Source organism: Rhinolophus sinicus, chromosome 12 (assembly GCF_057876585.1).
Source record: "Rhinolophus sinicus isolate RSI-liver-muscle chromosome 12, RSI-T2T, whole genome shotgun sequence".
Taxonomy (NCBI): Eukaryota; Metazoa; Chordata; class Mammalia; order Chiroptera; family Rhinolophidae; genus Rhinolophus; species Rhinolophus sinicus.
In genome coordinates this window covers 15969885-15996997 of record NC_142512.1, presented here as the reverse complement: position 1 = coordinate 15996997, position 27113 = coordinate 15969885, and the positions used below count along the sequence as shown (strand labels likewise).

The 27113-nt window shown below is 53.0% G+C and overlaps 1 protein-coding gene across 2 annotated transcripts in view; it reads right to left on the bottom strand.

Moving 5' to 3' along the window:
- Positions 1-23336, bottom strand: part of WSCD1 (WSC domain sialate O sulfotransferase 1) — a 43879-nt gene extending 20543 nt beyond the window's left edge. Inside the window, exons 1-4 of one of the 2 annotated variants that reach the window (XM_019743841.3) lie at positions 23227-23336; positions 12108-12810; positions 5663-5777; positions 3822-4006 (exon numbers count right to left, since the gene is read on the bottom strand). In XM_019743841.3, the coding sequence (XP_019599400.2) occupies positions 3822-4006; positions 5663-5777; positions 12108-12534 (727 nt within the window). In that variant the 5' untranslated portion in view covers positions 12535-12810; positions 23227-23336. Of the gene's footprint in view, positions 1-3821; positions 4007-5662; positions 5778-12107; positions 12811-21858; positions 22134-23226 lie in introns of those variants that run through there. The other variant, XM_019743840.3, reaches the window with a different exon arrangement.
- Positions 23337-27113: the final 3777 nt, after the last annotated feature.

Here is a 27113-nt window from a genome sequence, read left to right as displayed (position 1 = left end):
GCATCCGTTATGTGCCAGATTCTGCACTAGGTGACCTGAAGAGGGTGATATTCTGGAAAGTTCTATGTCCTCCCGCCCATGTGCAGAAAGATTTGGAAATCTGAAATCCTGCCACATTCTCTCTCACTAGGCAGTCAAGTCACACCACTGTTCCGCTTTCTCCCTGATTTTGAACTCCCACCAAATCCCAGGAATCCTCCTCAAGCCCATGTTACAAACGCAGCCTCTTGCCACATTGTTCTCCAGACCATCTGGTGGAGAGGTCCAGCTCCCTAGATGGCTGCCTTCGTGCTTCCTTCAAACAAACCTTCTGGAATCTTGCAGTACCAACTGCTCATACTTCTTCCAGACTCAGAGTTTCTCTAAATGGCATCCTGATTCTCAGCCCATGCTCCTTTGGACACCAGATCTCCTGGGGCTCAGCATCTCTCCCTGCTCTCTGCCTGCCACAGCTCTTGGCCAGCAGCAGAAACCCTCTCACCAGCCAGCAGCAGAAACCCTCTCACCAGCCAGCACCATGGCGGGAGGGTTCTCTTCATGCAAAACTGCAAAGCAGCACCAAACCCTGGGTCTGGAAGCCCATCTGACTGACCACAGCACCAGTGGTCTGGACATTAGGGCACAAATCTATTAGGACACAGATGAAGGAAAGCAGCTGGGTGCCAGGTAAATAGTCTAGGCAGTGTTGTAACAGCCTGGGGTCAAGTCCTGGACTGCCGGTGACTTCTTCTGAAACTTGGGTGTGCCACAGACTCAGAGACTTTCTGTGTCCTCACCTATGCAATGCCCGGCAGCTAGTTGTTTTGAGGAGCAACCCATGTGCCAGCCCCTAATGGGGCTGCGTCTCCCACAACCACCTTCCCGCCCTGGCTTTTGGTGCAAGGGCCTGGGTGATGGATTGTTGGTGCTGGGCTCACAGAACTCCTTCCTATCCTGTGGCATGACTGGGCCCCAAAAGAACCAAACAGCTAAATGACCTGGGCTGTGGGCCTCAAGACAGCTGCACTGGGGTGGGACAGACACTGGAGAAACTGGCTCCAGGGCACGTGACTGGGAGGGTGAGTGGCACAGGCAGGGCACCAGGTGAGCCAGATGACCAGTGTCTCAGCAAGTCCCGTGCTGCAGGGAGGTACAAAACAGATCTCCTGGAGGAGGCTGCACCTGGTTCACCCCTGTGCTCCCCACACCCAACCCTGACCCTGACTCACAGTAGGTACCCAAGGAGTGCTGAGTGGATGAATGCAATGAGTATGACAGGGCACGTGAGGGCACAGCACACACCGCCGATTGGTCAGCAATGCATGAGCTGCTGGAGACGGCAGCACCAGCTGCCTCTAGATGTCCCTGAGCGACTTTTGGGGGAGAGGCTACCATCTAGGGCAGTCTGTCCAGACCCTTCTCCATTGCTTCCCAGGTGACAGCCCAAGGGCCACTTAGTGCAGAAGGACACCTCCACGATGAAGCCATTGACAAACTGCTCTGTTCCTGCCTCTGATCCCAACCCAGGGAGCGCGTTCACGGCTCTCATTCCTTGTGAGTGTTCTTAATTAGTGAGAAGCTGAAATTTAAGATGAGTGGTCACTTGGTCACCTCTTGACAGAGATCCTGTCGGCTCGCCCACTTGAGAAGGGAGCAGGCAGGCAAAGGTCAATAGCACGGGCTCCACAGCCTGCCCAATGGGGCAGCTATTACAGTTTTCAACAGTAACCATGACATCAGGTCCAGCCAACTCAAGATCTGAGGCTGGCTGGAGTGACTGGGCCATCGGACCCTTAACCAATGGCAATCTGAAGCAAAACAATTATCTCTAGGAGTCCGTGGCTGAGCAGGCAGGAGGGGCTGGCAGGGCAGCCCAGAACCCACACAGTATAGATCTGGTTCTGCTGGGGGCAGGGGGGCAAAGGTTGTTTGAACTCAGGGAAATCAAGATCCAAGAAGCCACGTAGAGCCGTGTGGTCCTCAGGAAGCCCGTCTGGGTGCCCAGGCGACAGTGCAGGACTCGGGTCCAGGACAGGGCATGGCACACAAGTGTCAATGCCTGCCTGTTGAGTTAATGGTCTCATTCGGGAATCCACAGAGTTATGTTATCAGGGTCACTACCTCTGTCCCCGTGGCCCCGTCGTAGCCCTTGTTCCCAAGTACATCCTATCTGAATACAAGAAGCACCTAAGCAGCCTGTTGGCCGGGTTTGAGCACTGAACCACTCTCCCCATCATGCTGACCCCACCGACAGTGGCCAGGGTTGTCTTTTAAGCTCACCATAGTTCTCACAGCTGGCCTTCTGTGCTGCTTGGGAAACTCATTCCTTGCTAGGAGAGCTAACCCAGACACAGCCTCTGCTTCTGACCTGACACGTTTTTCCCCGTTCTTGAACTAATCCATCAGCTCTCCCGGAGCCCTGCTTCTAGGAGGTCCACAGCCAGAGGCAGTCGTGTCTATGGACACTGGGCTGTGCCTCCATCATCCACTGCCCCACCCTTGCCAGTGGTGGGGGGCGGTCTTCCGTGCTCTGACTTCTTCCCCACCCCAGACCCTCCCAGTCATGGAAAGGACGGCCTAGCCATCCATATGGCCGTGCAAATCAGCACAACCGTATTTATTTTATAAAGGAAACTTTATAATTAGATTAAGTGGATCTGGGCTTATCATCTTACAATGAGGACAAATCTGAGTTTCGGGCGGCATTTAACGGGGCCCCCTCCGTTGTTAACTCTGTTTGATAGCACTTTCTGTTGAAATTCTTCAGGGTTCAATTTTGCTGTCTGAAGCCTCAGATGACCCTCCCTTATGGCTGATTACTTCCTCCTGACTTGTATATTTGAATTGTAAGCTCATCTTCAGTGAGAATTTATCTATGGGAACTCTTTACACTTGAGTGGGTGGCATAGCTCTCAAGGGGTTTTGTATTTGCTTCTGCCAGCACCTCCAGATGGCCCAGAGCCAGTTTTTATGTTTTCAGGATCACGCAGGTTGTATAAATTTGAACCTCAAAACTCATGTAAATGCAGGCTTGCAATTGTAAATTCTTAGGAAGATTTTTTTTTTTTTTTTTTTTTTAACCTGAAGTTCAGGTCAAAACACCTAAAACAAAACACTGTCTCCCTGAGCTGGTAGGTGGTATTTTTCTAATCTAAATTTTATTGATTTATACTTGGGTGAAATTGAATCTCACTTTTTGCAGAGGTTTCAATCTAATTCCCTATCCTGACTGGCTCTAGGCCTCCTTCTCTGTCTTACGTGGACACTAAAACCTCAGCCTGTGGCCACCTAGACCCAGAGCTGCGTAACCTCTTTTTGAACTTTTATTTCACCACTGTGATGTTTAGTTCCCCCTGCATTTCTGTAGCCCGGGATTTCCTTACTTTCTTGCTAGTTCAGCTATGCATTTAAAATAATGTTTGTTCCATTTCATCCTGCATTTGTAGGTGTTTTATAGCTAGGAAACTTTCAAGTTTTCTGGTATACCCCATTGCCAGACATCTACGTCTACCTCTGCACTTTACCAAATAGACTGGAACCCAGGGAGGGAAAGTGAGCTGCCTGAGGCCACACAGCATATTTGAGACATACCTAGGCCTAGGCCCCAGTCTTCCTCATCAGTTTCTCTCCTGTAGGGGACAAGGAAAGATGTGCCTCAGTTATGAACTCAAGCAACCTTTGGCAGACCCTAACCCCACTCCCCACTGCAACGAGCCTGTCATGGAAGGTAGTAAGGACGGGAGGGCACAGGTTTTGCCCTAACTAGTTTGGACCAGGAGCTGCAGGCGGGGGGCAGTTGGAGAGCAGGGGACAAACAGCTTAGGAGAGGCTGGTACACTCACGCTTCCTGGAGCCTGGCTGCAGCTCCGCCACCCGGTACACAGAGAGCCGGCCAACACCCCCGCACACGGAGCCCTTCTCGCCCTTGCACTCATGGTTACACTCCTCCAGCCCGACGCTCACCGCTGGGAGCCGGTTCCCACAGTAGCACTCTGCCCCGGCCTCCAAGCCGGCGTAGACGTAGGACCTGCAGAGAGAGTGGGGCCTGGGGTAAGTCCCACCCTTGGCCCAGAGCTAAGGCTGGGGTCCTAACAGCACTGAGGTCTGGATCAAGGAATGACAGCTGCGTGTGGGGCCAACATGAGGGCTGGGTTTGAAGCTGAGCTTAGGTCTGAGTGAAGAGCCAGGGCCACAGCCATCAGCATGCAGCTGGCCCTAGGGGTCAGTCTCAGCCAGACTTAAGGGTCAGCTGCCTAGGTTTAGGGAGGAGTCACTCCTCTGTGATACGTTAATTGAATCAGCCCGATTGGTCCCTCTTGTCAGCCCTGAGTTTTGTCCCCTTAGGTGCCGTCCATGGTAACAGGTTATAACAGGTCTCAGGCAGTGGGTGATGGGAATTGGTTCTCGGTATGGGAGGGAAGGAGCCCTAATTGGTGGCATTTGCCAATTTTTGTGGTGTAAATACACCCACTCTAGACAGTTTCAAGCTATGAATGATTTAGTAATGAAATGACAACTTTTCTAAAAATGTAACTGTTTCCCCACGTGAGCCAGCATGAGCTGGCTCCAGCACACCACTGGTGCAGACTGCCCCCCACACGTTACAAACAGGCCCTGCTGCACGCCCCTCTCCCTCAAAGACTGTTCTTTACCCACCTTTACCCAGCTGTAATGCTGCAGGTCAAGATTACAAATGGAACCCACATCTTATCACACAGGATTTGAACTATGGAAAGAGGCCAACATTTTCAAACTCCCCTCTCAGAGGACCTGGGTATAAAAACCCAGATGGAAAACCCACACACAAGCTTCTAACCCTTGTCTGGCCCCTTGCTAGCTGTGCAACCCTGAACACCACTTACCATCTCTGAGTCTCAGGTTTCTTAACTGTTAGGAGAATAAAATGAGATTGTGTCAGTCTCGGTTTTAGCTTTATATAGACTGTAAAGCGCACCTGAGTAGGCACCCTGTCCTTTCCTTCTCTGGCCTCAGTTCCTCTGTCTATAAAATGGGCATAATTTGTTGTTACCTAGCAGAACGTGACGATTTGTATGACACAAGAAATGTGAAAGAATCTAGTATGATAGAAATAAATCAGGGTACCATCTGCTGATTCTGTTTTACCCATCTGCTGTGTGTGAGGACGCGCGTGCGCGCACACACACACACACACACAGTGAGTTGTGAGTGTCTTGATGGTAGAGACCATTCCCTGGCATTTGACTAGTGTGTGCTAACTACTGGGTGAGCTGGTAGTATCAGAAAAAGCAAATCCTGTTATAAACACAAGATAGAAATAAACTTTTCCTACAGAGCTGGAAAGGTCCTCAGAGAAAGCTGGGTTAAATCCCTTTATTCTATTTTAAACATAGAACATACATAAGCCTAGAATATATGTAAACTGAGGCCCAGGGAAGGAAAAGGACTCAGAGCTACATCACAGGGTAAGTTCCTGGCACGGCTGGATTAGAACCCTGGTCTCCTGACACCAGGCCCAGGGCTCTTTCCACACTCCGCTGCCATCTCATCAATAAACTTTCCTTCTGGACATCTGGGACCTGATCACTTGAGCTCTAATTAATTTTACTCTGACAGCCAACTGGCAGCCAAAGTATCCCCTCCTTCTGGAGACTGTCTCTTGACCTTATTGCCAGTGGAGTGGACGGTCCAGGGCCCCACTTACCGCTCACCGCATGCATCCTGACAGTGGGAGATGGTCATCTTTCTCAAGTCAAAAAACACAGCCCCCTTCAGAGTTCTCTCCTGGCCATCATCACTGAAGCATCCAACATACGTGCCTAGAGGCAGGGAGCACAGCAGAGACTCAGAGGTCCCGGACAGAGGAACGGATCCCAATCAGGGGCCCACCCCTTGGCAACGCCAAGGCAATCCCCAGCCCTTCCTGGCCAAGGGTACCTCTCAGAGAAGCCCAGGGGACGAGGCTGCAGGCCAACCTTTCCAGTCCCTTCCCAGACACTTGCATCTTGTTCTCTCCCTGTCCCTTTTCTTAGTAAAGGCCCACTGTACCCCCAGACAAGCTGCCAGGAGTCTGGTGTTAGTCTGGATACCACTTTCTTCCACCGACCCCAACTCAGCAAGTCTGGCTGGTTTAATGACCTCCCCTGGACCCTCTTCCTCTCCATCTTCCTAGGTTCGGAGAGGCAAGTTCTGTCATCTCCTTGTGACCCAGAGGGAAGAAATTAATTGTGGAAACGCTGATCTTAGCTAATACAAAGATCTTGCAAACAGAAAGGGGTATTAAAAAAAAAAATCTGCCATTCCAGGAGAGAGCAAGTCCCCATCACTGGAGGTGTGCAAGCAGCGTCTATTAGCGTATAAAAGAGCTATCTGATGTGGGACTCAGTAGGACCAAGGGACTGCTGAGCCCTCACCAGTACAGGCATCTCTGGCACGTGCCTGGAAGTGGGCACTGGGGGACGTGTCTCCACGAAGCACTGGGGGTGCTGATCCAACCATGCATGTCAGTAGGAGGCAGCAACAGCCCTGCTGTCACCCTGAGAGAAGGCGGTGTCTCCCAAAGATGCACAGACAACACAAGCACAAAGCGAGTGCACTAGGCATGTACATGTCCTGGGCATCACAGCGTTTTGAAGGAACGGCACATTGGGAGTGTGCAAACACACCATCACTCGGTCCTTAGCTGCGATGCACACCTGCCATAGCTGTGCTGAGATCTGGATCGGGGACCCGTGACAAAGACATTGCACAGCTCCCCTAGCAGTCTGCACTCGGCTCCGGGATGTCTGAAATGGCACCTGTGCAGCACACTGAAGCCTTCGGAAATTAGATTGTTTCTGGGAAGTAACACACCCAAGGATTCCCCAAAGCCTGCCAGCTCCCCGATGGCTTTGTGGTAGAGTGACCGTACCTCCTCGTCCACCAGTCTGGGAGCTCCCTGCGGGGGGGTGGGGGGGGTGGGGGGTGAAAGTAGTTTCTATTCCTGACAAGGACTTGGCCAAAGCAGGAGCTCAGGTTGGGAGAAGCGGGTCTGCCAGCCTTCATTCCTGGGGCCCAAATGGGGGCGGGAGTCTGTCTGTGAATGCCACACTTAATTCCGCCTCTGACCTTGGCTAAATCACTTCAACATTATGTGCTCGGTTTCAATTGCCAAACAGATACATGCCCACCGCCCCTGCCTCGCCCAGCCCCATCGCGTTGCTCCTGTCTCATGTTTGCACGTGTCCCCGCTCCCTTCCTCATGTCCACTCTTTGCTTCCTACCTGTCCTTGATGGCTTATAATCCTGACCATCCAGCCCACTACAGCCTCTTTTCTCTGGATTCTTGTATTTTGTGTCGGAAAAACTTGTCACCCGAATCCTATCATTAACTGTTACTGTAAGAAATGTTTTATACCTGTTGGTCCTGGCTCTGCAACATGACTTACGGCTTGTTAAGGGCAGTGGCCACACCTTCACCTTAGCCGGTCAGGTGCAATGTCAACATCTACACCTACTGGTCAACAGACTCTAAAAACCATACTGATATCCTCTGAGGGTGCAAGAGTAGGATCAGAGAGCCCAGAGGCAAGATGGGGAAGGTCCTCCCGACAACACCGATGTGTGATTGCCATGGCCCAGGTTTAAGAACCGCAACACACAGGAAGGTGACCCAGATGGCAGATGACTGGACTCTCTGCCATGCCAGGAATGGCTGAAGGATCTGGAGACCTCAGACTAGAGAGCACCGGGGCTCCAGAGGAAGCAACAGTCACCTTCTTTAGTGTCTAACAAAGAGTCTTGCCCCCTTCCAGGCAATGAACCACTTGAGAGTCCATCAGGCAGGACACAGTGTCTGTCCACAGGCACACACTACACCCCTCCATTCAGGACCCCCAGGTCCCCCAGCCCTGCAAGCTTCTCTCTCTCTTTATGTAAAGTCTCAGGACTCCCAAGACCAGAATGGGCCACTACAGCAAGCTTTCAGCCAGGTCAGCGAGTATAAATTGCTCTCCTTAGCCTACCTACTTAGTAAAAGTCACATTTCAGAAATTTCTCATGTGTTGCTCAGCGAAGAAGAAATTCTATTACAGCTTTCAATTAAACAACCAAAACACAAGCTCAGGGGTTGTTAAACATTTGTCACTGTTGGTGGGAAATTAACATAAAGGTTATAAAGGTTCCTGGGCTCAAGACCCCTGAAAACTGAGACTGGCATGTACACATTTCTGGGGGAAGTGGGGGTGACCAGCCTTTGGGAATGGGTTTACTTAGATTCAAATCCACCACTATCTGGCTGTGTGACTTGGCACGTGCAGCCTTCCCCGAACCGCCGAGCCTCAGCTTTTCCATCTGTAAAATGGGGCTATGCTCCCATGGAATTCATGAGGTGGTAGTGAGAATTCCATGAGATAACACACAGAAAGTGTCTAATGTAAGGCATGGCACATAGTACATGCTCAGTCATGATTGTTTTTATTGTTAATATATCCTTATCAATAATAAACATTTTAAAATTACTTTACTTTCCTGGAACTCAAATTCTTCACCATTAAAATGGTGATAGCACCACGTACATAAAAGGCTGTTTGAAATTAAATGAGATAGCAAATGTACATTTACACAGAACAATGCTTGGCACATAACAGAATGTTCAAACGAGTAACAGCTATTGTTATTCTGATCTCACACTCTACTAACCTGGGGCCTGGTGTGAGGATGGATCAGTAAATATTAGCTGAATAATTAACCATTAATAAAGGAGAGGAAGAAATGGTTTTAAGCTGTCAGGCTTGGGTTCTTCAGAAAACGATGCGTGGCTAACCAGTTAGCAGCTGGCCATTTGTTGGAACTGACCAGCCTGGAGGGGAAGCTCACGGCTGGCTGGCCCCATCTCAGTTTGCAGCCAGGGCCAGAGACACAGATGGCCCACCTCTCTGTTTGTGAGGAGGAGGTGAGCCCTTTCTTCTGGAAAAATTAACGAATGGCTTTTCTAACTCCCTGAGAGGCGAGAATGTACAGAAAGAAAAGGACTTCCGAGGGATACGCTGGGACACATTCAGAGGCGGATTTATTACTTTCGGCTGAAATGGAGGCAATGCATTATTGTCTGTGACTCCACATCTGTTCATTTGCACATCAAAATGGACATGCTGCGAGGCTATTAATGATGGCTTTGGAGATATTGGAATGTCTTTGGAAATTACTATCAATAAAAAACAAACTGGCTATGGAGAAGTTACTATTTTTCCCCTAGTAAACTTACTGACATTTTATTCCATTATGGATGTTGTCCAAGGTATAATGAAATGCTCAGTGATTGATGGAGCCTCCCTGCAGCTTCCGCGGCTTGCAGGATCCCCTTTCAGGAGGATGGCGGGCTGCCCGCGCCGCAAAGAGACGCCCTCTTTGTCTGCAGCCCCAGCAGCTGTCCCGAGGGCTGGATTGTAGGTTACTCTCCACCAGTGAGGCCTGCCGGGCTGTGCAGGGCCCCAAGAGGGAAAGGGGGCTCCCAGAGGATTTTCAGGTCAGTGCCCCACCTCTCCTCTCTTTCTCTGAAGATCTCCAGCCATGTGACACCATAGCCTCTCCCAGAGTGCAAATTCTTCCTGAAATCTTGGGTGATATTTAAAATATTGACTAGCCTATGGGGGGGGGGGTACTGACCATTCAGAATTGCCACCATTCGTCACTAGACCTGGATTCTGATGCTCCTGCTGTACCAGGCATTAACCATTCACTTGCTGGGTCATGGAGAGGTTTGGGGGTCAGAGTGGGTCACAGTGGAGGGCAGCCAGAGTGCAGAGGGCAGCCCAAGGTCTCAGGACAGTAACTATTTCAGTATTTTAAGCACCGATAAGACCATACTGGTACGTAACATGTGGCCATCAGTCCGGTTTATCTAACCACCGTCCTTCACCTTCACTGAAGCCCCTTCCATCACTTTTTTAAGTCACCAGAGATGAGTTCAAGTAAAATGGTACCCACTGGTTCTCCTGGACATACATACTCTACACCCTAGGGCTCTCATTAGGTCACCCTGAGCCCTCTGCTTGGCTGGCCAGTCACCCTGAAGTCAGGTTATAAAGAGCGAGTCACTTCTGTCTAAAGAGCCCAAAGTCCTTTGCACCGTGCCTCAGTTGTGCTGTGCGGTAATCACTTGGGTGCACCTCGGATTCTGCCACCAGACTGAGATCCTCAATTGTACAGTGAACAGCACTCGTGGAGACTCAGACTTGGATCCTCAGTAAGTATGGATTGAGAGAAATAAAGAAAAGCATCGAGGCTCATGTGCCCAAGATCACAGAGCCAATAATTGGCAACACCAAGAGAAGAACGCAGGTCCTGTTTTCAAAACTTGTTCTCTTTCGATGGCTTCTTCTTAAGAAATCCATGTTGACCATATCAGTCATTTACACTTTAGTCTAAATGAGTTGCACAGAGGTCCAGGTTCTGGGCGTGTGGAAGAGCGTTTACAGAAATCATACCTGTATAAAAAGAGCTGCAGAATCAGTTCCTCCTATCTCCCTCATTTCTTCCATGAAAGCCTTGCTGTGGAATCCCATAGCGAGGGCTCTGACCTAGATGATTTTAGAAGAAACTTCCTTCCATGCGGACAAGAATGCACAGTCCTCTAGAGTACCTTTTACTTGGCTACTAGGGTCATCTGCCTAGAGAGAGAGAGAAGCTTGGGCTCCTTTCTCCAGAACCTTCTCATTATCCTCAGAATACAGACAAATTCCTAGGCCTGGCCCTCGTTTCCTTCCCTGACTGAGGCCCGAGACAAGACTTAAGCCAGGATCTGTCTGAACCCAAAGCCCAAGCTCTAAGATGAGCTTCTTGCCACATCTCTTTTGATATCCTGCCACTGAGTGCTCTCTCTGGGCTCCAACCACACTTTTTACAGTTAAGAGAGCAACTCGCCCTGTGATTTAGGCCACAGGACCAAAAGGGTGGTGACAGGGATGCTGAGATGCTTACTGAGCTCGGGCACTACCCAACAACTTCCCGGGTGCTCATCTCACGCAGGCTCTGCTACTGGGCCCTGCACAGAGTCTGTATAACTCAATGAAAGGAGCCCCAACCGGGAGCCAGGCTGTCTGCATGTTGGAATCTCAGCAGTGTGACTACGGTGGGTCTGGTCGGTGGCCCACCCGTGTCCCCCAGGCTTCACTGCTTCCAGGCTGCACCCTGAGAGGCACGTTCCACCCTCGCTCTGAGTTCCCCCTGCTCCATAACATACCTTTCATTGGCTGCCTTCTCTTCCCCGTCTCACTTCCTATTCCCTGCCAGTGTTACTGGGATCGTAGCCCCAATACACCACGTGCACATGAACCCCAGGTTCAGGGTTTGCTTCTAGGAACCCAAACCAAGAGAATAACTTTGGGAATTTACTTAACTTCTCTGTGCCTTAGTTTCTTCATCTGTAAAATTGGAATATAATCATAGTGCCTGTAAATAGCACAGTTATAGCTACATGGTAAACGCCATCTGAGTTAGCTATTTTTATCAAATAATAATAGCTGCCAGTTACTGAATGCCAAATAATATACTCCGGGTTCCTCATCTTAGGTGTGCATCAGAATCGCCTGGAGAGTGTGGCTGCACAGACTGCAGCCTTTTCCCCAGAGTTCAGGATTCAGTCGACTAGCCCAGGAGAACCTGGGAATGTGCGCTTGTAACAAGCTCCCCGGATGTGCGAGGCTGCTGGTCTAGGATCCTGCTTTGCAAGCCACTGCTCTGTATCATCCCATTTAATCCTCACAATAACCCTTGGGTAGGTATCCCTATTTCCATTTCAGAGAGACTCGGAGAAATTTAACGACACGTCCAAGGTCACCCAACAAGTTTGTGGCCCAGCCAAGGTTTAAGACCAGGACAGGCTGAACCCAAAGCCTAAGCTCTAGGTGACCTGCTCACGCATTCTGGCTTTGAGCCATATGGACGTCCAGCTGGTGAGTGAGCAAAACTCCAAAGGGCTTCACATCGCAGGCCCTAGCTTTGCCCTGCAGAGCAGGAGGGAAGGAACCACCTGAAGGCCATGGCCCTGCAGTGCCTACTTCTCAGGCTGCAGCAAGGGCCAGAGAAAGGGGCCACTATCCTGGGACCCCAGCAGGGCTTCTGGGAGCAGCTCCCAAATACGCCAGGAGGAACCAAGGCTGAGTACCTACCTCGGCTGCTGGCAGCTGGCCGGGGAGCCTCGGGGCCCAGGGCGGGCGGCCCCTGGGGGTCACCCATGAAGTGGTGGAACCAGCGGCGCCGCAGCTGGCGCAGCTCCGAGTTGCGGCTCCGGAGCCAGCGGGGTCCTGGCCGGGGCCGGGCCAGGGGGCTCCGCAGCACGTCCACATCGAGCAGCAGCTCCGGGCTGACACGGGGGTCCTGCAGGGCTCTGCTATCCAGCAGACCCACGCCCAGTGCCATGGCGGCCACGGGTAAGGCCTGCAGGGGGCCAGCTGCCCGGGGACCCTGCGGCAGGGCCACTCGGGCCCGCTGCAGCAGCAGCAGGCTGCCGGTCATCAAGTAGGCGGCTGTGAGGAAGAACAGCAGGAACTGCGTTCGGCGGAGAAACTTCTGGAGTCGGAAGAAAGGTTTGGCCATGCCCCTGGGCGGCAAGGCTCCTAGCTAGAGCCTGGCGACGGCTCCTAGCACCCGGGCAGGAAGGAGGCCGGGGCCTCCGGAGGCGTCATCTCCACATGCTGGCACCAGCCTGTAGTCCCTGGGGTTACTGTTCCTCCTGCCCCGTTTCCAGCAAGTGCTCAAATGGCACCATCACTTATTTCCAGCCACCGAGCTCTGCAGCTGCAGCTTCTGCCCAAGTGTCACGACCTTTGCCATCCCTGAGCTCTACTGACCCTCATCTCCAGGCTCAGAAATCTGGAAAAGCAGAGAAAGAGCACTTAGATGCAATAGGAGGGTCCACCATTCCCACTGCTCCAGGGTCAGGAGCCCCCACTGCTGGGCTCTATTTACCAAAGGGGCCGGCCGTGTTACAAGAACACTGGACAGAGCTGGGTTCAAATCTCAGCTCTGCTACTGGCCAGCTGTGTGACAGCAGGCAAGTTATTTAACTTCACTGGGCCTCACCTTCCTCAACTATACGATGGGAATAACTCTGTCCCCTGAGCAGCAGTAAAGATCCAATAACAATAGCAGCAGCTGTGTACTGAATCCTTACTATGCGTCAGGCACGCAGCTAAACGCTTTATGCATTATCTCATTTAATCTTCACACCAATCTAGTGAGGTAGATGCTGTAATATCCCATTTGACAGATGGAGAAAGTGAGGTAAAAGGAGGCAAAGAAACTTTCCCAAAGTCACACAGTTGGTAAGCAGAGGAGCCAAGGATTGAATCAGTCTGTATTCAGAGGCTATACTCTGAACTACTACATAGCCCAGCCTGCAATGAAAGACCACCACGTACAAGTGCACCCAGCCCAAGGCAGGTGCACACAGTAGGTGCTCAATACATGCGTGCAATCTGCTGACTCCCAGGGGTGCACTGGGATGACAAGCTGTGCTTTGGAAGTTGCTTCTGCAGAGGTGGGTGGGCTTTAACACAGAAGGTGTGGGGGAGGGGAAGGGCTTGCAAGGTCTCCCCAGGCTCTCTGAAGGCTACGGGTCAAAGGGACAGGACAGCGCTGAGCCTTGCTCCTGCAGCACCTGCAGAAGGAGGCTGTGGCACCTTGTGTAGAGGACAGCCCTCTACGCTGCAGGGCTCCGCTCTCATGCTGAGCTTTGGTTTCCATCGGCGGTGCCTCTGAAGTGTGCAGTTAGGGGTTGGCAGAGGGTTCTGCAGCTGCCTGGAGCTGGGCTGCTGCATGAGGAAGGCTCTCAGCACAAAGACAGGCTTGTCCCAAGAAGAAAGGCTGCGAGGAGCGTGACTAAGCCGCTGCCCGTAACTAACATGGCCCGGGACCCCCGCCAGGCCTGCGCAGCCCCTCAATGGCTGCTCTGTGCGCTGGGGACAGCCGGCTGGGTGTGAGAGGAAAGACAATGTTTGGGCTCTTGTGCCCTGGCATTCCGGAGGTGAAGATCCAGAGGGGCTCAGACCAGCACGACCCTTTCTGATTAAATGCTGAGAGCTGCCCGGTTCTGAGGCCTCTGGGGAGCGCAGGGATCTGGGAGTATGGGGTGACTGGTCTTTTAGGCCAGAGCGGAGGGGGGTGTGGCAGGCTGAGTAACCAGCAAACCAAGGTGGAATTAGACTCTGAGTCAGGAAGCCATTTCAGACAGGCCTCCAGAGCTTTTATTTTCTCTCTGAGCTGGTGGGTGCCAGGCCCTCCCCAGCCAGCCCTGTCAGATTTGTAAAGCCACAGAGACAATCCCCAGAAATCCTGACTGATCTCCCCGACTGCAGCTTTGGCCCCTCTGAGCCCTCCTCCACAGGGCTGCCAGGGTGAGCCTCCTAACACGCAAATCTGATCACAGCACTCCCCTGCTCGAAACCCCTTTCAATAGGTCCAGGTGGCTTTGGGGATAAACCCCAAGCTCCTTAGCATGACACGCAGGCCCCTTCATGAGCCAGCACACCCAGCTCCTCTCCTGCCAGGCCCTTTCCTTTGGCTTTTCCATGATGCCTGTGCGTGTGTGCTTGCACGTGTACGTACACACACACACACACACACACACACACACACACACACCACAAGCACCACAGCACATCAGCTTTGGTGCCTTTACACCACTGCATTTTATGTCTTTCCATCCCTCCTTGCCTGGGGAATGCCTGTGCTTCCTCCCAGGCTCAGCCCAGGTGTCACTTCCTCTTAGTAGCTTTCCCGGACCAGCACCCACACAGCGGTATAGATTCCTGTCTTCCCACAGCCCTCAGCCCGTGCTGACCCCTATCCCAGCATCACATCCCGGGACGATTTTCATCGTCCCTCTATTTGTCGATTGTCATCGCAGGGCTATGACCAACTCAAGGCTACAGGCCAGACCCTACTCATTTTGGTAACTGTGGCCCCAGCGTGAGGCAGGGCCGGGCAGGTGCTCAGCGGTCTTTGCTTCTGAATACCTTTTTCTAAACGAAGGAGGAGATAAATTGATAGGCGTATCCTTAAAACAGAAACCTGTTCCTGTGGGGCCTTAGGGTACTGAGATCTCAAGTCCCACTTACGCAGAGCTGTGGGAGCGTCGCCTGAAACGAGGAAGACAGGGAGCAGTGCATGAGCACGCAGAGAACGCAGCCTCACACAGCCCAGGTCTTTCAGACACAGGGAAGTTAGCAAGGTGCCTGAGCTTCTGCGTTCTCTTCTCTCTGTTGTAATTCCACAAAGAGGGGTTTCTAGATCTGCTCACAAAGGGCTTCTGGTTATAAGACTGGGATTCTATCAGCGAAAAGTCCTATCAATTAGAATATAAGGGGAGAAGGAAGGACTCCTGCTATGGAAAAAAAAGGTTCTGATGAGATAGAGCAGAAATGTGGGCAATGGATTAATAGTTCAGAATTCTGAAGGCAAGATGCGGTGTGGATCCCATATACATTGTATGTACAGCACTGGGACACGGGCTACAAATACGGGTGGGGTACAGGAGGTGGGGCCTTGTCAGGGCTATAATCAGGATTCTACTGATCACACCCAGGTGCCCGAGGCCTTCCCAAGTCCTCTGTGGAGCTCCTCCTTCCCAGAGGGACCGCCCCTGATCTGTGCGGTGGGCCCTGGGCTTGGAGGCAGAGGACAGCCACTTCCAGGCCAGAGCTCAATGACCCAGGCCTCCTATAAAGCCAGCTGCCACCCCAAACTTTTACAATCACAAAGCTGATTCCCAGCCCCAAATACGTGCTGTGAGCTGTGTGCGAGGGAAATGGGGGGGGGGGGGGGGCAGTGGGTTGCCTGGCCAAAGCATTAGGAACTTGTCCCCCTGCCCTGGACTTCCCCAGTTCCCCACTGATATTGTATTTGCCCATCATCTCCCCGCCTCTGCCTTGCCCACCTCTCCTCACGGCTGGTAGCCCCTCCAAGGCACAGATCACATACGATGTATTGCCATGTCCCCAGATCCAAGCACACAGCCAGTGAGGCAGTCACAGTAATTGTCTGTTGAGTGACAGAAACTGAAAGAGGCCTGGGGGTGGGCTGGGTGAGGGGGAGCATCTGTACATGGGCTGACAGCCAAGTCACGAGGTCAGTCACACAGGAGAACTCGCCAACACCTGGGGCGGGTATCTAGCCACTGCATGTCTGCCTGGGCCTGGGAGCCAATCAGCTGTGCCCCCTGTAACCCTCCATTAAACCAAATCCACCTCGGGCACATGATTGCACAGGGTACAGCCTCAGGCTCCTCATCTGTTAAATGGGGGTAAATCGACATTGTTGTAGGGTCGAATCAGGGAATACAACTCCTGTTACGTACAGACTGGCAAATATTGGTTACAAACACAAAGAGGCAAACAAGGAAACGCTGGAAGAGAGGCCTGCAGTGGCTGTGCCCTGGGTGAAACGAGTTACCCTCACCTCCTTTGAGCCCCCCACTCCCCCGGGGCTGGGCCTTGTGTCCCATTCTTACTTGATGCTGGTCCCATGCTAAGATGCCGTTAGCAATTGCCTTATCTTCCCATGCCCCCATTTCTTAAACGCTTGCAGTGTTAATAGGCTAGACTGGGTTGGGTACTTTACCTGCACCATCTCATTCACTCCACACATCCCACCAAGGCGGATGCCCTGATGACCCCCACTTGAGAGTCGAGGTCTCTAAAGCTCTGCATTGCTCAAGGTCACGGACACCAGGGCCAGCACTCAGACCGAGGCCACCTGCTCCAGAGCCCACCCGTGCCCACTAGCCTTCCTGCCCTCTCCCCACAGCGGCTCAGGCTTCGCACAAGGCAAGATTTATTCTTGAAAGGAGTTTCATGTGCCTCCGTCAGCATCTTTTTGAAAACATGCCAGGCCAAAGCTCCCGGAGATGGTGCTATATAGGGTGCCCCCGAGCCAAACCTCCCAGACACTGCCACGCGTGTCGGAAGTGTTCTGGCCTCCTGGGGCCCTCTCCTTCTGGAAGTCTGGATCATTTTCCCCTAAGCCGTGCCTCCCATGTGGCACCTCACTTTTGGAAACCATGCAAAGTGCTTCAGGGGAACAATGGGGGGGGGGCTCCACCCCGCCTGAGGTTCAGGCCTTGTTGAGAGGGCGTGGCCAGGGCTGAGTGGGGAGTCTCAGACTGGACAATGCTGGACACACTCTGCAGGCCTCTGGAGGCTGAAGTGTAACCCCAGAGAAGGGTGGGGCCTGAGGGAGCGAGACCCTGACGTCCCTCTTAGGAATCAGAGGACGAAGGGGCTTCTGGGGTCTCCGGGAGGGGGCTGGGAGGAGTCTAGCCCAAGGTGAGGCTCTTCTGCCACTTTGTTGTCATATGGTCCCCAGGGAGCAGCAGATGCTGAGCAAGAAGGGGCGGGGAGCTGGGCAGACGGCACCTGCCTCTCAGCTACACTGAGGGATACCAGGGACTGAGCAGGTGAGGGGTGGCAGCAGCAGGGACAGGAGAGGAGAAAAGGCAGTCCCAGGGAGGCAGGGGGCTGCAAAAGGAGCTCAGAGCCTGCAGAGGCCTGACCAGTGGCCACTGGTGTGCAGTCACATGACTCTGCCTCACCACCAGCCCCTGGCAAGAGAGGATCAACAGTGGCAGGTGAGGGGAGATGACTCCAGACACCCCCAGAAGCATCTGAGCCACTGTGGCCAGGGCAGTGAGGTCTGCGACCCTCTGGGGATTCAGAGCCATGAGCTCTCAATGGGGTGGGAGCCGTAAAGACAAAGGAACAGGCCCAGCATGCTGCTCTCTAAAACAGGCAGATGGGCACTCAGGGCCCCCGCCTCCAGGACTAGCAGCCAGGGGCGTCTCAGTCTCGGGACCTTGGCAAAGCCACACCAGGGAGACTCCAGGCGGGCTCAGCACTCTGCAGCACCCCTCCCTGCCTTTTCCCACCCACCAATGCCTGCCTCTGCCCCGCTCAGGCTCAGCGCCTGTCATCTGGGTCCTACCAGCCTCCAATAAATAGGCTGGCCCCTCCCAGCAGCCTAAGAAAGTGATTTTTCTAACACAGAGAATGAATGCTGCAGGCTGCCATGGCTCCCCAGGACTCAGTCAGCCAAGTTCAAGCTCCTCAGCCTGGCATTCAGTGACCCTTCTTGGATCAGTCTCCCAGCCCTTCCTTCTATTACTCCTTCCAGAAGGCAATCTCCCAACCACAGTATCCCCTGGCCACCATGAGGTGCTTTGTGCTCTCTCACACATGCGCTTTCCTGCCTGTGCCCCATCTCATGGCTCAGACATGCTTTGTGGCCATCACCAGTGTGACATCAGCTCTAATGCCACTTCCTCCATGATGCCTTCCTGGTCCCTGGAACATAGCCCCTTCCCCAGTGCTAGGCGGCAAGGTTGGATGCTCTACGAACTGCACCTGGGTGATGAACTGTGTCCTGGTCCTGCCTTGAGTCAGAACTCCCCACTGCTCTGCTTATTTCTCCTCCTCGCCTGCGAGCCCCTTGCAGACACAGTCAGCACCTCTGCCCACCTCTGGGTGGAGCACAGGACAGGCACCCAGAAAATCTGTGCCTGCGGGCCACCCTCCAACACTCAGCACCATGCCGCCCTCCCTCATCCTGGTGTCCCACGCCTCCGGGTCTTCGGGGCTCAGAAAGAGAGCAAGGGACCCACTAAATATAAATCTGCTGAGCCCTTGGGTGGGACAAGGTCTGGGAAATGGGAATGGGGTGGGGTGAGGGGGTCCCTGACTTTGAAGAGGGAGGGACTTCAGAACTTTTAACATCAGAACTTAAGTGAAAAGGTCCAAAGTAAGAAAGGTTGCTAAAAGTATAAAACCTAATAGTAAGGTCAAAACTCCATTCAATGCAAGAGAAAGGGGGGAATTCCTCCACCAAACCCACTGCTGAAGTTGATATAAATAAGAATAAATTGTTCTGTGCCACATTAGAGATTGCAAGGTACTTTCACACACTATCAAGTAATTTGAATGAACAGATCAAGAAACGAATATGTGATCTTCCCATAAACTTGTGAAGTCAAAATCATTACTATCCTCATTTTATAGATGCAGAATTTGAGACAGAAACGAGGGCCAACTAACTTGACCAATGACAAAAAGCTATTGCTAGACTTAAGTCAAGTTTTCTGATTCTGAGTTTGTAGTGTCATCTACCGTATTACACGGCCTTCATCTGTTCAACACCAGTGCTGTAGGTTCTTCCAAGTACCATGCCAGGGGCGGGGCCTGCAAAGAAAGACAGGCTACCATCGTGGGGGCTGGTGTTTTCCCTTTTCAGTCTGTAGATGTGGAGCCCAACCCACCTTTCAAACAGCAGATCACAGCTACCTCTGGGCTATCTCTGGGCCACCTCTTCTATAGAACCCTATTATGTTCATTTGTTCCTGTTTCTCCCAGCCAGTGACGCATTCTTGAGTGTTGCCTAGATCCCACTAAGCGATTTGGATAAAGCTGGGCAAGAGAGTGGACTACCCTGCGGAAGTCAGCCTGGCCCTCCTCTGACGCTCTGCCTGCTGTCCTGCAGTCACTGCGACGAGGGACTCATGCTGTGGGAGGGGACCCAAGGCACCTGTGGCATTCCTCATCAGAACCCTTTTGGCCCCCTGATACCAAGACAGCCACTCTCTAGGAGGGGGCTCACATCCCCAAACAGTTTCCAGCAGCAAGAGAAGAGAAGCAAAGTGGAGGGGAGAGGCCTTAACAGCCTCCAATAGATGCACTGCATTTTACAGCTCACAAAATTAATCTAGCCCATTCTCCCCTCCACTTCTCACATCCACACTGGGAGGCAGACGTCCTCCCTCACCACGTTCTCCAAAAGCGGCACACTTCAGATAATTTTGCAGACACTATGTCAACATGGATTATTAAAGCCACAGCGAGGAGGAATTAGAAGACACAGTGTGAAAACGACATTGAGACCCAAGGAGAAGGTAGTGAAAGGCCGCATGCACGCACTCCCTCCCCAGATGAGCAGGGCCTGCCTGGGGCCCAGCTCTGCCCCTGCTGGTGGGTTTGATTATCTTATACGGAAACACTCTGGAGGCCTAAACCCTGAGCGGCCCCAAAGTCTTTGGCCTGGACCTCAGTACAGCTCGAGAGGCAGGGGAGCTGGTCTCACCAAGGCTGACCGGATCTGACCCAGGTGGGAGCAGAAGCCAGGAGCGTCTACAGAGAGAAGCACCCCTTCCCTAAATGCCCTGCTCGGACATGATTCAATCTGGCCTGGAGGCTCTGTGTTGCCTCTTCTGGTGACTCTACAGGGAACCAGCTCTGCTACTCATTCTCCAGGGCTAGGCCTTAGCTCACCCAGCTGGAGGCTCAGGTGTTCAGCCAACCAACTGGTGGCCCAAAATACCCACTTCTGCCTAGTTAGGCAGACAGAAGGAAAGGGATGGTGGTCTGGCCTGTCTACTCCAGACAAGCTGGAGGTCACAGGACAGCACCCCACAGGGCTCCAACGCCCACTGAAACCACCAAATAAGTCAGTCTTCCTTCCAGAGAAGCTGTGGAAATGGCCCTGCTAAGGGTAGGAGGATGCAGCGGGCTCCTTTGGAGAAGGTGAAGCTGCCAGGCTCAGCCCACCAGCCCAGCTACCCTGCTCACTAAGCTTCTTTTAGTGAGCGTGCTTGAGAGACAAACACCCTCCCGCAGACAACGAAGCTGCTGCCCCTCCTCATAGAACCCTTGGGCTCTGGTGACCCATGGATGCACATTCTCCCCAGGACTTCTGAGGGCCAAGCTAAGTGTCTGAGAGGCATACTTGAGAGAACCTCCCTATTGTCCTCTCTCCAGCACCTGCAAGCCTCAGGTAGGGGCTGCCACAGACAGGGCAGGGTGTGCCAGCTTTCCACCTCTTCTGTGCCACTCCCCAACAGCCCTTATTTCCTGTGCCTGATAACCTAGGCAATTCGGAGAAGAAAAGAAAAACCCCCATCCACTGATCCCAACCATGGCACGGCATCCCAACCTGGGACAACTGAAGTGCTTCCATAAACTGAAGCATGCTCCTTCCAGCGACAAGAGGGACCACATGCTATCCACTGTTAGAAAAGTACAGTGGAGTTCCCAGTCTGTCCATCTTGGGAGCAGCTGGGGACCAGGTGAGTGTGGGCAGCAGCTGGATCCCAGGGCAGGGCTGTTGGGGCTGGACCCTTTACATCCAGCCTTCCCACGGCTCAGCGAGGGGACAGAGGTACCCTCTCTGTCCCCACGTCCCCAGGAGCGAGCCAGAACCCAGCAGGCATCATCCGAGGACACAGATGCTCAGGAAAAGCCAACTGCGAGGTTACCCAGAGGCAGGGGACTCCCGGAGGCGTCTCGCTATAACAGAAAAACGCAATTAGCAGCCTCCAGTCCTGAGCTTCCGTCCACACCTGGGAAGATGCAAAGCTCTACTTGGGGTAGATTTCCAGACAAAATACATAACGTTTCTCTTTTGCCTCTGCCTCTGTTCAAGTTCACTAAGAGCCGGAGAAAACCCTCCGCTGACCGGAAGCCTGGCTTGATAGCGGAACGAGAGGGAGCTGCTGCTGGGTAAACGTCTCCTGGTAGGAGAGGCAGTGCGCACCCCAAATCATATTCTCGCCCCCATCTCCAGTACTCGATCCGGGGCTCCCTCCGGGGAAACGGACGGTTTCTCAGGATTCGTGGAGGGGGATGCAGCTTTGGCAACTGCCGCGCGTACCCCGCCCCAGCCCGATCATTCCAGAGCGCTCCCCGCCACGCGCACACACTCACACTCCTTGCCCCGCGAAAGGCGCCCCCCGCCAGTGCGCCCGGAAGCCAGGGCAGGTGCAGCCCCGCCGCGCTCCCGGCCGCGTCTACACAAACTTGTTTGCCTGCAGCCCGCCGGGGAAAACCCTGCCCGCAGCCCGCGCGGAGGTCCCGGCAGAGGAACCTGGGAGGCAGGACTCACCTGCGATTACGGCCGGCCGGGGCGCCCGCCTACCCCGGGCGCCAAGCCCGCAGCCCCGCAGTGCCCGGAGCCGAGCGCCCCTGGCGCCTTCACGCCCCCGGGCGGCCCGCGGCGAGCGGTCCGAGGCGGCCCGGGCACAGGACGCCGCCGCAGGGCTCCCCGGGGCTGCGGACGTCTGGGCTGAGCCGCGGCGGCAGAGCGAGCGGGCGCGGAGCGGGTGCGGAGCGGGCAGCCGGCAGCGGGCGGGCGAGCGGGCGCCGGGCTCTGCACATGCTCACTCGCGCGGCCCGAGGACAGCGGCCGGCCGCCGCCGGGTCCTAGAGGCGCCCGCGCCGCCGCCCGCCCGCCGCCCGCCGCCCGCCGCCCGAGGGAGGGGTCGGGGCTTGCGGAGTGGGGACCCACACCCTGCCCTGGCCCTCCAGACCAGCCCACTGCGTGCAGTCACACGCCGCCGAGCAAGGACGCTGACACCCACTCTCATACACACACACGCACACGCACACGCACAGCCTCACTAGCTGTAATACACACCAGGAGAATGCACTGGTGCTCACACCCAGACACACGTAGACACAAACGTTGGGCATTGACACACAGGGGAGCACGCCACCACACTCACGCAAACACAAACACACAGGGACAGACTCACACTGTCTGATAACAAACACCCTGAATCACTGCATCACAGCCACACTGACACCCACACTCTTGCACACACTGGATTCTGTCCCAGTCACTCAGAAACAACCTGGGACACTGTGACAGGCACACATACACACACTGCCACACAGTTTGTAGCACTCTGATAGCAACACACAAAGTCAAACACACTTGGATTACTGTCCCATGCAGAGCTAGCCACTGACACCCCCATATCCTTATACACACACACTGTCTGAGATGGTCACACATGGTACCACTATCCCACAGATGAAGATGCCGACACTGTCTCCCATGCCTACACACTCAGGGCTCTGCCACCAGCTACTACATTCCCCCGCACCAACACACAGTGACAGACTCATGCCATGATATAGTCTCCCACAGAAGCAGTGTCACCCACCAGAGTCCACTAACAGACTCATAGGGAGTCCTACTGGGCATGGTGCACGGGCATGCTTGCGTGTACACTTGCACACACACACACACACACACACACACACACACACACACACACACTGAGACAGACAAGTGCTGATAAAAGACACACAGGTATACAACCACACTGCTATACACCATCCCCTTCTTTAAATTATAGCTGGATCCAACCCTAAGGATTTCCCCTCCACGCCCCACGCCTACTCAGAAATCCCCAAGCCATAGTGCCACCCCTGCCCAGCCAGGTGCTTCAGTGGACCCCATCCTCACCCCAGGCTGGCTGCGAAGATGCTCCTGGAGGCTGAGGACCAGCAGAGAGGCTGCAGGAACAGGTGGTGGTGGCGTGGCTCTAACACCGTCTTCCTGAAAGGGAGTTTCATGCCTGTGACTCCCACTAGGGGCAGAGCTGCTTGGCAAGGCTCACATGAGCCTTTCAACAGGTGCAGGGTGGCAAGGAGAGGATTAGCCTGGGGACCAGTTGGAGTCCAGCTTTCCGTAGGTCAGTCGAGTGGCACCCAGAGAAGAAAGGGACTTGCTTAAGTTCCCACAGCGATTCAGACTAAGCACCAAAATTAGATCAGCCGACTCCCTCAGGATGAAGGTTGGGAGCTCTGGAGTAAGACACATTCTGTGCTGTCCCCGCATTCCTGGCTTGCAGAAAATCCCCCATTACTCATCCTTTACAGAATGTGAATGTGTGTATTCTCTTATACCAACGACAATAATCTACTGCACATTTTTACAGTGCATTTGGATTTTCAAAGCCCTCAGGACCAGCTGCATAATTTGCAGAGCCCAGTACAGAATGAAAATGTGGACCCCCTTCTTCAAGAATTATTAAGAATTTCAAGAGACAAGAGCAGAACATTAAACCAAGTGTAGAGCCCTTCGAGCACAGGGCCCTGTGATGCCAGTGAAGCTGGTCCTGGCTCTCATGCCCACTGCCTCACTTCAAATTCACAATTGGTGGTGGGTACCTTCACGGGCCCATTTTACAGATGAAGCTCTTAAGGCCCAAAGGTGGATGAATGCCTCAGTTTCACAGCAAGTAGAGCCCAGGGGGACTCAAGACCAGCTCCTTTGGGAAGCCTGGCACTGCCCTGCAGCTGCCACTTGGTACAGAGGATTCAAGCTGAGGAGTCGAAGTGGCTGTCAGCAGGGAGGAGAGTTGTCTCAAGGAAAGAAAAGAAAAGGTTGCAGGACATCTGTGCCATTTCTGTGCCTGATGCCACACTGCGCCTGCTTTGTAAAGCCTTTCAGGGATACAGCACATGGCTTCTTAGTGGAGACAGGTAGGAGCATGTCCTGACTCTGGGGAGAGATGTTGAGAAAAAAGGCATATAAAAGAATCCAGGAAGTAGTCGAGAAGGACTTGGGACAGGAGTATTTCAGTTGGGGTGAGGCCCTGCTCTGTAGCAGTAGTGACAGATAAGAGAGTATGAGGAGGCCACCTGATCTAGGCCTGATAACAGAGTCACTCCCAACCCCAGTCCAACCCTGCCTCTCTAAACAGCTGAGACTATTTGATAGGCATTTGCATATTGTCTCTGTCTATATCCCTGAAGAAATTGTGAGAAGATATCCTAATATCACAGTGTCTTCCGTGGTGGTTCCACAGTGGTGCTGACACATGCCCAGTTACTGCTCAGTTGTGTACTCCCTCCTACCTACCTCCCTGCACGTCTGGAACTAGGGATCAGAATAGTCTGACCCCACTTCAATTCCACCTCTCTGTGTTTGGCTTTTGACTCCACTGCTCCTCTCTTTGTGGCTACCAATGACTGGATCCCAATTATTTACATTGCCCCCTAACTTCATGTCATATGCTGGCTTATCCATCCATCCATCCATCCATCCATCCATCCATCCATCCATCCATCCTTTCACTGATTCACTGAGCAAGGCACCCATAGATTTTGTGTTCAACGCTGGAGACCCTTTGAAAAGAAGAATGAGTCCCCTCAAGGAGTTTCCAATGTGGAGAACTGCACAAGGAAACAACCCAAAGTGATAAGGTACCACGAAGGAGGAGCTTAGCTATATCAGTCGGGGTGCTTGCAGCTTCAAGCACATGGCCACTTGGTCAAATTGTTCATCTATGAGCAAAGAACAAGCAGTGTGATGGCTGTTGGGAAGGCAACAGCTGTGTGTGCCATACATGTGCACGGCGCATTGGAAACCAAAAGATCCGCGACAACAGTTTGGAGGAATTCAGTGAGGGCTTCATGGAGGAGGTGGCATTTTAACTGACTCTTGAAGGAGAAGCAGGCATCGTCTGGGTCACAGGGAGCAGGGGCCATTCCAGACAAGGGAGGTATCCTGTATAAAGGCAGGGAAGCTTGAAACACATTGTATGTTAGGGGAATTGCAGTAACTTGACATAGCTGGTGCAAGGTCAGTGGTAGGTGGAGAGGAGGCTGGACTGTGGCCACCTGGACTGTCATTCAGATCATTGACACCAATGGACATGGCAGGGCTGTAGAGCAAGCCTGTGCCTCCACCACAGCGATCTCCCTCCAGAGGGTGCTCGCTTAGTCATCAGTCTTTGAAAATAGTCATTTAACAAGTTACTAATTGTCAATCCCACATTTCTGCATCGTGTTGTCAAAGGCGGCCTGAGTAGTCATAGGCATCAGGATGACGAGCCCGGGCGGGGATCCTGTCCCCACTCCACTCCTCTCTTGCACTTTGAGCAAGTCACAGTCTCTCTGAGCCTCAACATCTTCATCTGCAAACAGGAGAAAATGCACCCATTATTGGGTTCTTGCAGGAGGATCAAATAAAATGCCTCTTGAGTTTTTAGCAAGCTGTTTGCCACAGAATAAGCACATAACACGTTTTAGTATATACTATATGAACTGTGTTCTCCCAAGGCTTTGCTCTAATTTAGAAATGCCACAGTACAACGCTGTCTTGATTTACCAGGCTGTGGTGCTTTCTTGTCCTTCAAATGCCACCTCCCAAGAAGGGCCTGCCGTGACATCTCAACTAAAGCACCCACCTGGCTGCAGAAAACACATTACCCCATCATCACTTTGTGCATTCATGTTTACTGTCTGTCTTCTCCTCCGTAACCCTCACGGCCCCCACGGCTAGAATTTTAGCCCCCACAAAGCCAAGAAACTTTCTGTCTCATTCTTGGTGTGCAGCAAGAATTCTTAATTCTTGACACATAGACGTGATCCCTAAATATTTATTAAATAATAATTAACTGACTTTTACAAATGCAATGTGCCTAGCATGACATATTTTAATGAACCCAAGCAGGTTCCCAATGGTCACCATGTTTCTTTCCAAGAATTCAGAGACTGCTTCTCCCTGTTAGTGCCCAAGTATCTTATAATAATTGTCCATCAGATTCTACTGACTATCAAGGAGACTCAAGGGAGAGTGTGGATGGCTCCCTGCACTTCGTCCCCTTGCCAGGGGCCTGTGGTAGGATGAGGAAGCAGGTGCCCCAACACCCGGGCACCCTCCTCCTTTGACCAGGTAGCTCTTAGCGGCTGCTCCATCAGTACCCTGACCTGCAGGGCGAGTGGGCTTGCCCATCCTGGAAGAGCCTGCAAAGGTTGCCTTTCGCTCCTGTGGAGCAATGCATCATTGGAAAAGCAATGTTCAGAGACCAAGAACCTTTGACCACATCTCTAAAGGGGGATGAAGGGATGCAGGTCTTTCCTCCTTTGCTTTTTCAGTAGTGCTGTGAATTATTTGTGCCCTCTCCATGCACGCAGACCTGAGGCTGGGTTCAACACTTTGCTGGGCTGCCTATTTACTTGTTTCTCCTGTGAGTGCCGCAGCTACTTAAATATTCCTCTGAAAAGATGCCAGGGATACAGATGGTAATTGTACCTCCTGCTGAGCTGTGCCTGCAGACACTGGGAGGGGTCGAGAAGGGAGGGAGGACAGCAATCTGTACCTGCCTGGAAAGAGAGGAGCCCCTCTGTGGACTGGTCTGCTCTGGGAACAGCTGGACTCCCTAAGCCAGGCCGGAGGTGTTCCAAAAGTTTCAGGAATTCAGAGGCAGCAGAGAGAGCACTGGGCTTAGAGTAAGGAGGAAGCCTGAGATGCTTTCCTGGCCTGACCTGAAGAGGCTGTGTGGCCTCATGCAAAACTTACCTTCCTGGGTCCTGGTTTGCCTTCCTGTAAAATGGGCAGGT